The sequence below is a fragment of the Leishmania braziliensis genome, chromosome 22, assembly GCF_000002845.2.
Source record: "Leishmania braziliensis MHOM/BR/75/M2904 complete genome, chromosome 22".
Classification (NCBI taxonomy): Eukaryota; Euglenozoa; class Kinetoplastea; order Trypanosomatida; family Trypanosomatidae; genus Leishmania; species Leishmania braziliensis.
The window spans coordinates 232,500-245,760 of NC_009314.2; the positions used below are offsets into that span (position 1 = coordinate 232,500).

At 58.5% G+C, this 13,261-nt stretch overlaps 5 protein-coding genes across 5 annotated transcripts; all 5 read right to left on the minus strand.

Annotated features, from left to right (window-relative positions):
* Positions 1-2: 2 nt before the first annotated feature.
* On the minus strand, positions 3-1,223 carry LBRM_22_0580 (conserved hypothetical protein; the record flags this gene model as incomplete). The annotated part of the gene is made up of 1 exon (XM_001564927.1): positions 3-1,223. A coding segment is annotated over one exon (1,221 nt), but the record flags the coding sequence as incomplete, so codon positions are not given.
* A 1,416-nt stretch (positions 1,224-2,639) lies between these two features.
* On the minus strand, positions 2,640-6,281 carry LBRM_22_0590 (glucoamylase-like protein; the record flags this gene model as incomplete). The annotated part of the gene is made up of 1 exon (XM_001564928.2): positions 2,640-6,281. One exon carries the CDS (start codon positions 6,279-6,281, stop codon positions 2,640-2,642), a length of 3,642 nt encoding a protein of 1,213 aa, XP_001564978.2.
* Positions 6,282-8,658: 2,377 nt separating this feature from the next.
* Positions 8,659-9,132, minus strand: LBRM_22_0600 (prefoldin 5-like protein; the record flags this gene model as incomplete). Its single annotated transcript, XM_001564929.1, has 1 exon — positions 8,659-9,132. The coding sequence occupies one exon, from the start codon at positions 9,130-9,132 to the stop codon at positions 8,659-8,661; it is 474 nt and encodes a 157-aa protein (XP_001564979.1).
* Positions 9,133-9,937: 805 nt separating this feature from the next.
* Positions 9,938-10,255, minus strand: LBRM_22_0610 (conserved hypothetical protein; the record flags this gene model as incomplete). Its single annotated transcript, XM_001564930.1, has 1 exon — positions 9,938-10,255. The coding sequence occupies one exon, from the start codon at positions 10,253-10,255 to the stop codon at positions 9,938-9,940; it is 318 nt and encodes a 105-aa protein (XP_001564980.1).
* Positions 10,256-11,894: 1,639 nt separating this feature from the next.
* Positions 11,895-13,259, minus strand: LBRM_22_0620 (3'a2rel-related protein; the record flags this gene model as incomplete). The annotated part of the gene is made up of 1 exon (XM_001564931.1): positions 11,895-13,259. A coding segment is annotated over one exon (1,365 nt), but the record flags the coding sequence as incomplete, so codon positions are not given.
* Positions 13,260-13,261: the final 2 nt, after the last annotated feature.

Here is a 13,261-nt window from a genome sequence, read left to right on the forward strand (position 1 = left end):
GCGTTCTCCGGCGGCAGCACATCATTCACATCGTCATCAGCGAGCTCAATCACAGGGATGCGGGTGTACGTCTCACGGTCCTGTGCACTGACGGCAGGGCGCGAACGCAGCAGAATGCGGCAGTCCGGCTTCTCCACAGAAGTGCAGAAGGCCGTCTGCACATCGACCCACTCCCCATACACCCCCTCCACCTTCATCTGATCGTTCAGCACGACCTCAAGCTTGTCCTTGGCGCGCTTGATACCGCCCTCGTAGGTGAGACGCGCGTTCTTCCTAACAGGCTGGAATCCACGCTCCGTCAAGAACGCGTCCACGAGGGGAATGGCACTCTCCGGCGCTGTGGAGACCCATGTGTACGGCTTTGTCAGCTGGAGGCGCTGCTGCAGCGTATAAACTGATACGACAGCCTCGCCGTACCGCATCGCTGCGGGAGTGAGCAGTAGCTTTCCAAGCTCCACGGTAAGCTCGCCATCCATGCGGAGGTTGTTCATGTTTAGCAAGCACCACTGAAGCACCTTGCTGTAGCGCGTCTGTAGGGCTCCGGTTGCATCAGAGGAAGAGAGGGTGTAGCACTCTGTGTTGGCTGGAAATCCCGGGAAGGTGGAGGTGTTCACACGACTGACAACAGCCTCGGCGCAGCTGCCCGTCGTAAGCAGCTGAAATGCTTTTGGCACCATGTTTGCCGTTCCCTGATAGAATCCTGCCTGAGCCAAATCCAGCAGCGTCTCCGGCTGCGTCGCGCCCGCGCCAGCCCAGTTGCCGTAGCCCTGTTCGCCCTCCTTGCCTGCGCCCTTGGCAGCTCCCACGGCGGCAGCAGCGCCGCCGTGCTGCTCAGAGCTGTCCTTGTCGTGCAGGTACGCCTCCATACGTCTCACCACCGCCGCCTTCTTTGCCGTCGGATCAACAATGATGCCGACGTCGGCCAGAAAGTCGCGCATCTGCGCCACATGCAGCGAGAAGAGATTGCCTTCATTCCACAGCTGCCACACCTCCTCATACTTCACCTTCGCCGTTCTGCTAGTTAACGCCACTTGCGGCCCGGAGGCACGAGCGTCATCGTTGGTTGGGCCAGGGCTGCTCTGGTAGCGATGGGACGCACAAAGTGCAGCAACAGTAAGAGATGGGCAACACGTACCCCGGGTGCGGGTAGACTGCCATGAGAGTCGCCCACAGCCGCTCCGCACCAGTGGCATGGACAGCGTCAGTCGGTGCGTGAGCAGCATGGCTAATCCTCGGCAACACCTTGACTTGGTGTCTGTGAGACGTGCGTGCTCGTATTCAGAGAAGCAGAGAGGTGTCCTGAACTACCGCTGTCGAAGGCCAAAGAACCGCCTTGATGAACCACCACCCCTTTCCTGTGCTTTCCCTAATCGCCGATGGACTCCTCTATGACACGCCTGTGTGGGGGTTAAGTGGGAAGGGACCTCGCTGTCTTGGCCACAACGAGTCTCACAATTCGCGCGTACTTGACGCAGATACTCACACACACACACACACACACACACACACACACACACACACACACACACACACAGACAGAGAGGCGTGCAAGTGATCCGGACAGCCAGCCTCCGCGGAGAATACGATAGACAACACTACGAGGAAGGTAAAACGGGAGAATGACAGGGTTGTAAGGTGAGCGGCAGGAGCACGAAGAAGTGCGCAAGAAGAGTTGATCTCAAGAGGAGGCAGCACAAGGAAGCAGAACCCTCATGCTGGTGCAAGTGTGTATAGGTGTGTGTATGTGTACGTTCCGAAAAGGAGGAGAAGGAAGGCAATGGGAGAAGTGGTGAGTGCTGCAGTCCGGGTAAATGCGCCAGCAGGAAAGAGGGGGGGGGGGGGGGGCAAGGATGGAAAACAATACAACTTTTGCACAGCACCTGGGCCTGTGTGTGGGGGCGTGTGTGTTCGTCTTGCACATTTTTCCCTCTCTCTCTTTGCGCCTCACAAGTGCAATACGGCGGTAAAAGCGGTGCGAGTGGAGAAAAGAGGTGAGGGACCTAATGAACGCTCGCGGTTTCTCGTCGCTCTCGTCCGTCTTCTCGTGTCCCTCACCTCATTCTTTATCTTCCGTCTTTCTTTGGGGCCGTGTGCTCGTGTTATTGCTCGCTGATGTTGTATGTTTCAGTTGGTTTCGCGATTAACAGGGATCAGTCCCAAAAAGACCAGTCAAAAATGCGGAAGAAAAAAAAGACGAATGTGTTGTTGGACCACCCGTGATGCTGAGCCGATTGAAGGTGCTCAGCACATACTTGGGGGTATCTGAAGTTGTTGGTGCCTCCTCCTCCTCCTCCCCTGGCATCCTCTTGCGTGCTACCCCCTCTTCCTCGTTCTTACTTGCCCATGCGTCTCACACGCTTTACGGGGATGGACAGCCTGGAGGCACAGGAAAAAGAGCGAGCGAGACGAAGGCGCAAAACATGAAGGACAACGAGGAACAACTGCCCCAGCAAAGAGGAAGGTGGCGGCTCCACTATGTTGTTCGCATGGGCGCGCACAGATACACTCGAACGCAGCAACGGCAAGAGAGACAGGACGCATACAGAGAGAGAGAGGGAGAGAGACGGAAATGGTGAAAGAAAGAGACACTAAAACGCAGATATTATCTATGTTACTACCATTGACTATGCCTTCTATGTTCACCGATACAACGGCGATTGCACCCGCGTACGGGTGCCTGCAGTAGGCACGGAGAAGTCACACTCGTCCTCTGCGTCAGCCAATGTCCCCGTCATATCACCAGCATGCCGAGCTGGTACCACATGGAAAGGTCCCTTGGCCTCGAAGATACAACGGCAGATGGAATTGATGCTCTTTGCCTCAGCCTGCTGCTGTTGAGGTGCCGATCCTATGACCGCACTGTCTGGCCACCCATCGTCGCAGTGAGGCACCGTCGTAGCTGCGCGATCGAGCTGGGGCCCAAGGTATCGGCTGACGGAGTCCAAGCGGCTTTCGCAGCCCTCAGCAGTGCTACAGCGACTACTGCCAGCTGAGGACACCATGCCACCCTTCCGACTCCCTAGTGGCACACCGCCATAGAAGAAACACGGCGGGTCCGCCGCACCAGCACCAAGGATGCTGTCTGTGTACTGCATCATTTCGTGGTCAACCGGCCCTCCAGCATTCGCCTTGGTTGCCGCGCCATATGAGTCCCACAAGCTAGCGTCTCCAGTAGCCGTCGCATGGGTGGCGCCACACTTCTCCAACGTTGTCATCGACGATATGCTTTGTTCCACGTCACACCCCTGTTGACGGCGGTGCGGCGTGCTGTCGCCACCAAGGAAAGTGTCCTTCTGGATCGACTGGTTCTTAGGGGTGTGCACAACCCCCTCACTCTCGCCCAGCTCCTCCGTCATACCGCCGCACATGACGAACGCCGCGTTGGCTCCAGCGCAGTTCTCTGCAAGCTCAGCAGCGAGAGCATCCGCGTTCGAATTTTCGGGGGCCGCTGCAGCAACGCTTCCGCTCGAGAACGGCGCTGGTGCCGGCGAGATGCAGGGCGGAAACGGTGGTGGAATAGGGAGGGCATGGCCAAAAGAGGCCCCGATTGCGTACGCTATGGCAGGTGTGCCGCGACACGCGAGGCCGTGGTTCAGCTCGTAGATCCTGCGGATCTCAGGCGGACATGGGGAAGGAAGTCGGTGCACACCATTGCACTCGGTGTTGGTCATGCAAGAGCCGCGAATCCAGTTGAGGCACACGTTGCGCGGCACATTCGCGTAAATACAACTCGTTGTGTTGCGGCACGCGCCGTACCAACGGAGGCACGGGTGCAGCTCCGTGCTAAAGGCCCGATCCTCTGAACATGGGTGGCGCTGCGGCATCGTTGCATCGGCAGTACCGCCCTCCGTCACTGTCGGGTCAGGATGCCCAACCATAGCCGAGGAGTCGTCGCCGTCGCCATCCTCGTCATCTGCCGCCTCCATTGGGAAGATGCAGCGAGCAATGATGTGGTCGTTCACCGCTGCGGCGCTGCTGAGGGTCGCCGCCTCTGCTGCTGGTTGCTTGAGCACGTCTGACTGCTCACGAGGACGGTCGCCGTTGGGCATGTCCACACCCTTCGAGAGAGCACCACTACCCAATCCGTCCTGGTAAGCGTGGTGCTCGCCATTCTTACCCGCGGCGGCGCCTCTTGCTGTCGTTGCCGAGGCAGCTGCTGCACAGCCTTCACAACTCTCCACCGCCTCACCGCCGTGCTTGTGGCGAAATGCAAAGAAGAACGCCTTGGAGTGGATGAAGCGCGATGCCTCCCAGTTGCACCTCGCCAACTCCAATAAGACCTGCGTCAGCTCGGCTCTGCTTGCGTGCAGCAGCCGCTTCTCCAGAGACACTCCAGACGCGCTACGCGCAATAGCTGACAAAGCTGGCGTTCCTCCTGCAGTGTCTTGTGCAGATATCGCGGTTGCCGATGCGCTCCCTTGTACTTGGCCTACTGTCATCGCCATTGTCGTTGCACAGGCAGCTCCCGGCCCTGGCGCCCAGGTGGATAGTGGCGTCGCCGTCAGGTGTGACGGCGGAAACGGTCCGCCATGGTCGCCAAACCCATCGATGGGGTACTGCTGGCATGGAAGATGATACTGCTGTGGAGCACATGCGTACGCAGACGGAGAGCTGCTGGCGGTAAATGCTGTCTGGAAGCTAGGTCCGTTGCTGCCAGGGGTTAGAAGAGTCGAAGAGCACTGGTCACGGCCACTGGCGTACGCCGACGAGGACGGCGGCGATGACGCGTAGATGGCACTAAAGTGCCTGCTGACACTCTCCGGCGACGTCAAAGGACCAGTAGAGCTCATCGCAGTATTGTGGGCGGCAGTAGCCGACACGCCACCGCGTCTCCTTCGCTTCCCAGTACTGCACATGGTTACGCTCTGCGATGTGGACAATCCACCCGGAGTGCCAGGCAGCCGCGCCGTGTCAGAAGGCGAGGCGGACTTGGAAAAGGGCTCGGCAGACACGCTTTGGTTGATGATGCGCTCACACGGAGAGAACATCGGCTGCTGGCGGGAAAGAACTTGGGTCGCTGAACACAGTGGCGGCTGGGCGTGCGGAAGCGTGCTCCAAGGTGGTGCATCGCCCGTGATGACGGCGTTCCCAACGCCTGGGAAAGGCAACGGCCCCCCGGCCGCGACGCCTGCCGTGACGAAAGAAACTGCCGGCGTGGCGCCAGCGCCGCCATCGCGGTTGGCAGTCTCGTGGTCGTATGTGAACAGTCCACTGTCACCCCCCATTTGCGGGGCTGCACGTGAGTGGCTGAGCAGCTGAGACTCTTGTCGGGAGTCACCAGTGTTCGTTATGGGCGTTATGTCTTGCAGCTGCAGCATTGGGTTCTCGTCGTCCTGCGCGGTGACCCTAACCATCGAAGCTGCTGCGTGCGGCACATCCGACAAAGATTGCGGTGGTGGCGCAGTGTCATCCACGCGCTGGAAAAAAGGCGATGAAGCGTAGGTGGCTGGGAAGGGGTAGGGCGTTGCCGCGGATGTAAGAACACCCCCACTGCTGCTACCACCACTGCCGTTGTGAGTGCCTTCCCCTCTTTGAGTGTGGGGCAGTGCTTGAAACGGCTGCACATGCTTGGGCGCCGGTGCGCTGTCACGAGTCGACCTCCGCTCTACGGTATTTACAGCGGGCTTCGGTGGGTGGCATCCGTTTTGCTGCACGGCAAAAAGAGCGGAGGCGTGACTTGGGCCAGCGGGCGCAGCCGTCACGAACGACCGAGGAAGTGGCACAGACCCTTGATTGAGAGGCTGGTAAGAGGTTAGTATGGCTGAAGCAGGCGCGGTACTCTTCGTCGATGTGTGTGAGGTCACCGACGCAGTGGCTGACGAACCCGATGTGTGCGCTGGGGCTGCCCCACTGATAGCTCGCTGTGCGCCACGTGGCAACGGTGGATGCACCGCAACGGCAAAAGCGCGCGGAGGCGCGACGCCGATGGCAAGCGAGTTGCAGTGATGCGAGTTGTCGTGATGATTCTGTGAGGCCCTGGTTGCCTCACTGCGTCGCTGCCGCGGCGGCGCGCAGGCGGGGCTGGCGACAGTGTTTGCAGCCCAGCTGCCATCAGGCGACAGGGGTCTGTGTGCGAACTGCGACTCGAGTTCCCTTACCGCTGATGATGCAGAGGCAACACCATGTGACTTATTCTTGAGAAGCGCATCCGCCCACCGCCCTGATGAGCCCATGCTGCTGCTGCTGCCCTCGCCGGCTGTGTCGTCTGGAAGACGCGCATACGACCCTAGTCGCATCGCCGACTCTGTGGAATAGGGTAGACAGGGGAAGCTGTGGCTCATCGGGAAGGAGGGTCAGCACGCTGGTTGCGGAAGGTGGAAATTGTCGGTGGAAGTCGTAAAGAGACAACCAAAAGGGCACTATCACCGGGAGTGCTCGAAGCAGCACACCCGCTAACCGAAAAGCACACTAAGAGAAAAAATAAAAGCCGCACCTCTGTCGAAAATCAGAACACAGCTTTAAAGTCTTGAAGAAGCGCCTCTCGTGAGCGTAAGACTTGGTTCACCGCCTATACGCGTCAATCACTTCACAACCTCTTCGATCAGTGGTGCAGGGGCGAGAAAGAAACAAAAGAATGTGGTGGCGGCGGCTCTATCGCTCTTGATGTAGTCGCTAGTGCTGGGTGCCCCGGTATTACAACTCGTGTGATCCTCGTACAGAGTACGTCTCGAGGCGTACAGGTATCTGTGTGTGTGTGTGTGTGTGTGGGTGTATCTGTGCGATGCAAAACCTCTATATGTCTATCCAAGTCTCTGTCTGTGAATTTATAGGCAAGAAGAGAAAAAAAAAGCGTGAAAGGGGTAACAGTGGCGCGCCTCTCTTAGAAAATTCGGCGATGCGCAAACAGTGAGAACGACACCGACGGAAACAGCGATGAAGAGAGAAATGAGAGAAATGAGAGAAATGAGAGAAATGAGAGAAATGAGAGAGCAAGCTAGAAGCGGCTCAGTGTAAAAATGAGTATCAGCGACAAAGTACTCACCAAAGGAAGCTCAATTGCCGAGTTCCACTACACGCTGCGTGTGTGTGGGGGGGGGGGGGGTTCCCAAGGTGGAGAAGGTGCTGATGAGCTCTGGTCTTTTGCTTACTAAGTGTTGGGGTGCGGAAGGCGTGAAAGAGAGGGTGAGGGGGTATGGCGTTGAGACGTCTTACAGGACGTCTCTCTCGGAGTTGGTTAGGTGTTGCTGGGTCGCTCTGATGATAAGTTGAGTTCGCCTTCCTTTCTAGGTTGTGCGTGTGTATGGGTGCTTAATTACTCTCGTCCTTTCTGCTCTGTACCTTTGGTGTGTATCTTCGCGGGTAAAGTAGGCGACCTGTGCTCGGTGAGAAACGGCAGGTGCGGTGTGTGTGTGTGTGTGTGTGTGTGTGTGGGGTGTGTGTGTGTGTGTGGGGTGTGTGTGTGTGTGGTGTGTGGGTGTGTGGGTGTGTGTGTGTGTGTGTGTGTGTGGGTGTGTGTGTTCTGTGCGTGAGCGACTTTGTGTATTGTGAAGATGAGTGTTAGAGGGCAGCCCCAGGGGGGAGCAGAGGGAAAGGAGGGAGGGAGTGAACGCATACGAACTGTGGCCGGAGAGACCAGTGAAGTTGACCGAGGAGGAGATGATGAGACGGGCGTCGATACGGGTGGTGGAGAGCCCTTTCTGCAAGAACAAAGCGAAAGCAGGCGAGAGAGCCTTGCGCACCAATGCAGTAGGGCGTCTACGGTCAGGCCCATCCGCCGCGCATCCTCATGACACCCTGGCCTGCTCCTCACGCACCGGAGTGCGCTTCAGCCAACAATGGGACCACAGGAGCTCGATGCGTCGAGGTGGAATGCGACACGAAGAAGAAAAGGGGAGGGCACCGCAGCAGCCACACGCTCCTGCGGCGCCGCGACAAAGAAAAAGGCAAAGCGCAGTTGCGCGTGTATTTGTCGCTGCGGCGGCGCCTTCAAGTTTCTGAAGTCGTGGCGAGACCAAAGAGAAGTGCACCTCCCTCCCACTCCTCTTTCCTCGTTGAGACGAGTCCAAGCGTGTGTGTATGTGGGTGCCCTACTCAGCCTTCTTCGCTAGTCTTGCGTGTCGAGTCTTCTTGACGTGCGGTTTGCGTTATGTAGGCCACACCAAGTTTTATACTCACCTCCACCCTTCCCCTCCCCCTCCCCCAAGCGCTGCAGCTCTCTTCGCACTTGCTGCGTACACAGTGGCGCGTACACGCACGCACGCACATATAGAGAAAGCAGCAACAGCGAAAAAAGGGGGGGAGGTGAGGAAGAGAGAGAAGATGAGGTGAAAGGTGAAGAAAGGCACACACGTGGTAGTGGCTACCGCACAGAGCAGCCACAGTACCTTCGCTGCACCGCTATAATGTGGAAAACGAAAATGGAGCTCACATCCACCCACACATCCATATATACACACCACAAATGACGCTGTGTTGGTTACGAGAAGAACATCCGGAAAAACTACCCAAATGCGCTGTGAGCACACACTGGCAGGCACGGAACTCATCAGCACGACACCAACGACCCCCTTGGACGGAAGGGAAAAAAAAGATGGCGAGGGGGGTAAAGGGGGTAGACGTCACTAAAGAGATGCACAGAGTGCGTGCCACGCAGGTGGAGTCGCTAAAATCCATACATCTTTCTTCTCCGGCAGCTCTTCCCCTTCCCTCTCACACTCGTCACTCATTCCCGTGCCCCTCGCGGTAGCGCTGCATCGCCAGTGTCTTCTGCTGGAGTGCATCAATGACCTGGTTCTGCTGCCGCTGCTTCACCATGATTGTCTTCTCTATCTGGTCCATGCTCTCCTTGATCTGCGCCGCACGAGATGTGAAGTACTTTTTTGCGTGCTCCATCGACTGCTCCAGGAAGTAACCGGTGCCGACGTCCACCAGTACCTTGTCACTCTGCACAACGGTGCCGCGTACAAAGAGTGAGGACGTCATGCACACGAGCACCTCCTGCGCCGCTTCTTTGTTGGCCGCGTTCTCCAAAAGGGCACCGTACTGGACAACGACGTCGTGGTTGTCCTGGTAGCGAGTGCGGCCGTTGTAGAGGCCGTCGTAAGCTGCCCCAAGGCTACGCACATCATTGTCCAGCTGCTCCTTGAGGCCTTCGAGCTGCTCAATGGGTAGTTGATAGACGTTGATACTCATTGGGCCAGCCGCACTTGTACCGGGTGTCGTGCGTGAAGGCAAAGAGGTGCGGTGATGAGAGTAGTGAGCGTGTCTGCGTATTGAAATACAGACGATCCGGCTTTTTTTTTGGTGTGTGGGTGATTGTATCGGATGAGAATTACAACTCTTCTGATCGCTTCGCACGCGCAAGAGGCGGTGGTGCTTGCCTCGTGTAGCATGTTTGGAGGAACAGGCAGAGCGCGGCGGAAAGCGATGACGACAGAAAAGAAAAATGGAGAAGGGAGAAGGAAATCGACGCGCTCAGCACCTCCCAGCTTTCAAGCAAGGGGAGAAAGAAGTTACTGCAAGTGGCCTCCTACTATGCGTTGCAGCGTGTGGGGGGGGGGGGGGTCTCCACAGGGAAGGCGGAGAGGCGCAAAACAAAAAGTTGCACCAGACGCGCATCCGCTGCCACATGACCGCGGCCGTTGGCCTTCGTTCGCCTTTCTCTGTTTTGTTTTGGTTCATATCACGTGTGTGCGCTTGTATGCTCACACAAGGCCGCGTGTGCGGCGCAGCATCACACACACACACACACGCGCACACAGTAGAGCAGAGTCGACTCATGCAGTCTTTCAGGTCCTCAAAGCGCGAGAGAGTCGACTGCCTCTCCATGGCTCTCGAAAAGACACGGAGTGAGCATCTGGTCATATAACCCGCTCTCCACCACCCTCTTTGCCATCTTTGTTGTGTGCTACTCGCCCTCGCAAGTGTTCTTTGACCTCTGCAACACAGCATCAAGCCTAGGCGTGAGTGCAGGACTGAAAAGGAAGACTCCATTGCGTCATTTCGCGGCGGCGTTCTCCGATGATGCCAAGAAACGCTTGAAGTCGTCAAAGGGTGGTGTCGGTAGCTCCTCCCATGCAACCTCAGCCGATTGGTGTATGTTCAGCGACGGCGGCGCGTACTCCTGCAGGTAGTGCGGCTCCATGCCATGCCATTCTTGGTAGGGTAGCCCTGGGACGAGGTCTGGGTACTCGCCGCGAGCATTCGGCACGCTCACACGCCATACTGGGTCGCCTGGCACGAGGTAGAAGAGTACGCACGGTGACGGCGGCGTGTATGGAAGCGTCATATGATCCCATAAACAGGCGCGCAGCATCCTCTCCGTGGCGAGACGCTGGGCTGCGACACCGACAGAAGACTCTGACGAAGGTGAAGGAGCAAAGCCGCAGTAGGGGAAGGTTAAGGGCTACAAGAAGTGCAGTTCCGCCCCCTTTTTTTACATAAATGACTCCCGTGTGTTTCGATTGTGTAGTTGGTCAAGCAGAGCGAGCGAAAGACATGAGGGCACAAAACGGGAGGACTGGGATACGGGGCCGGTGGAGGGAAGACACAACAAGCCGGATACGCTCACACACACACACACACCAAACAGAAATGTGGTGAAGGCAGAAAGCAAACCCTTGCGCAACGGCATCGTCCTCCTCTCCGTCTTGTGTATGAAGACGGAGAGGAGGCCGAAGTGGAAAGAGGGTGGCTGTGACGTGTCGAGGGTAACTCCGTGAGTCTCCTCCTCGTTCACGACACCTTTGGTCAGTACTCCTGTCGTTCAGTTAATCACCACCGCTGCCCCCCACCTGAAGTAAGCAGATTGAAAAATAAAAGCTGTACTGAACGAAAGGGGACGTCGAGGCCATAGAGTACCCAGCATGCACGGAAACCCTTCCCTACTTACCCCTTAAGTCCACTCTCCGCCTCGACCAGTGTCCTCACATAAAGCCGTGTGATGGTGTTCCGTGCTGAGAGTGCGCTGCACACATGTCCCCCTCCCGTCGGCCGCAGAGCACGTGTGCAACGCGCGAAAAGAAAACAACTTCGACTTCAAGCGACCCACCAAAGTCGTTTCTTCGAAATGGAGAGAAAACCAAAACGAATGAAACCCGCAGATCCGTCAGAGTGGAATACGCTGCGACCGCCCTTCATCTCTCGCTCCCTCCCACCTCCGCACGCTCGGTACCACATACCCCTTGACCTCATCCATCCGCACATCAAAGTGAAGAACGGGAGAGAGCACCACCGCAGACATCGCGGAAAAAAAACGGCAGTAACGCCATTTTAGTTTCTCAGGCATGTCCGCTTTTGGCCACGCAGCAGGTGTGCAACGCCACTCTGCCCCTGGCCTCTGACGGGTCCATCGCGTGGTGCGACAGAGCCGTAGGGCACGCACTGCAGCAACACCTACTCAGCCATCGGAGCACGGCATCCTCCTCAACCTCGGCCCACCTCCCGCTCCGCGGGTCACTACGTGATGCGCCCTCCCCCCCTAGAGTGGCTCAGGCTCCCCACCAGCAGGCAGCGAGGGCTGGATGGGATACGTTCGAGTCACGTCAACACTTCACCTACCACATGAATGGCACAGACCTGTTTGCTGTAACAGGTCGCTCCAACGCAACGCTCTGACGCCCCTCTACGCCGTATGTCCCTGACCCTGTCACCACCAGGGGTGGTCCCGCATTGGCCGGGATAGAGGAGCTGCCGGGCTACCCCGCACAGAGAGAGCAGAGCGCTGAACCCCGGGGAGCCGCGCACCGAGGCGCCCTCTCCCCCCACCCACACTACTGCGGGGCGGGCGCAGCGCAAAGACAATAAAAGACCAGAGAAGAAAACGTCCCCGATGCGTCTCTCACAGTCGGGCCGAAAAAAAAACAAAAAGGCCGTGCAGACGTCGCCGCTAGCGGCACGCCAGGCCGCACGAACGACAGGCACGAGACCGCCTTCCCTGTTCGCGTGACCTTCGCTTAGCGAAGGGACCGACGCGGTGCAGGGCGTGTGGCGGACTGGGCGCCTGGGACGTACGAGCCGCTGCTGTGGCCTTGCGGCGACCCGTCGTCATCGTCCTCGTACTCCTCGTCCTTGTATTCGTTACCGAGCCCTTCGACATCCTGGAAGGCGTGCTCCTCTTCCTCACCTTCGATGTCTTCGTTCTCAGCGTGCCGCTCAGCACGGTCCCCGTCCCGTGGTACAGGCGCCGCGAGACCTTTCGGCCTCTCAACGCTGTCCGCGCTGTCACCGCGCTGGTGGAACTCACGGCCTACCTGCAGCGGGGCCACGGTGGACGAGAGAATCTGCTCAAAGGCCGAGTAGGACTTGCTCAACACGGCGTTGCTACTGCCGACCTCGGTGCCCGCGGCTGGTTGTAGGCTCTGCGTCGCAGCTCCTCCGCCGTCTGGTAACGCTAACGGCGGCATCTGCTGCCCACCACTCTCGTTCTTTGCCCTGTAGCGACCCAGCAGCACACGCGCCGTGTCGTTGAAGTACTGCGAGTTGCGAGCCAGTGGTGGCACGACTGTTATCGCGGAACTGGCGGTAGCACCACCGTGGAGGGACGGACCAGCTCCCAACGAAGCGCCGGCACCCGTGGCCCCAGCTCCCGGCAGAACGAGGGACGTTGCATATATTGGGGCAGAACCCCCCGCACCGCCAACGTCGCCGCCGGTGCCTCCGCTCAGTGAATAGACATTGGCACGGCCCTCTTCATCGCTGGACCACATCTCCGACTCTACAGCGCCGGAGACATCACCGAACGAGTCCGCAAGGCCGCCGCTGCTGCTGTTCCCGACACGGTTCGTCGGGCTGCCGGCGGCTTCGGCGGCAGCCACAGCTACGCGCCGCGCACGCTTGCGCTGCCGCGCCTCTACAGCCTGCTGTCCGATCGGATCAAAGATGCCGTCCACGCAGATGCCCGCAGCCGTCGACGGCGCCGAAATTAAGAAGCACGAGCGGTTTGCGCCGATCCTAGTTCTGCCTGTCGCGACAGCGTCGAGGCTCAGCCAATCGCCGCCCATGACGGCGTTGCCCATGTCCACGTCATCCACTTCTCCGGGGCAACGAGTACCGTTAAGGCGCAGCTCCTTCATCCTGTGCCTGTAGCGCGTGCGGCGGCAAATGCACCACACTATAAGGGCGATGATAATAGCAGGTACCGCGAGGGCGATGAGGCCGAGGAGAGCGAGGCGCTTGGTAGGTGAGCGGCGCGTGCCGAGGTTGTCTGGAGCGGGAGCTGCCAACGAGAGAGGCGGTGCTGCTATCGCGACGCTGTCATCGACCAAGACAACAGCGCTCCCGCCGGCCGAGGAGAATGACGACGATCCTCGCGGTCGTCGTT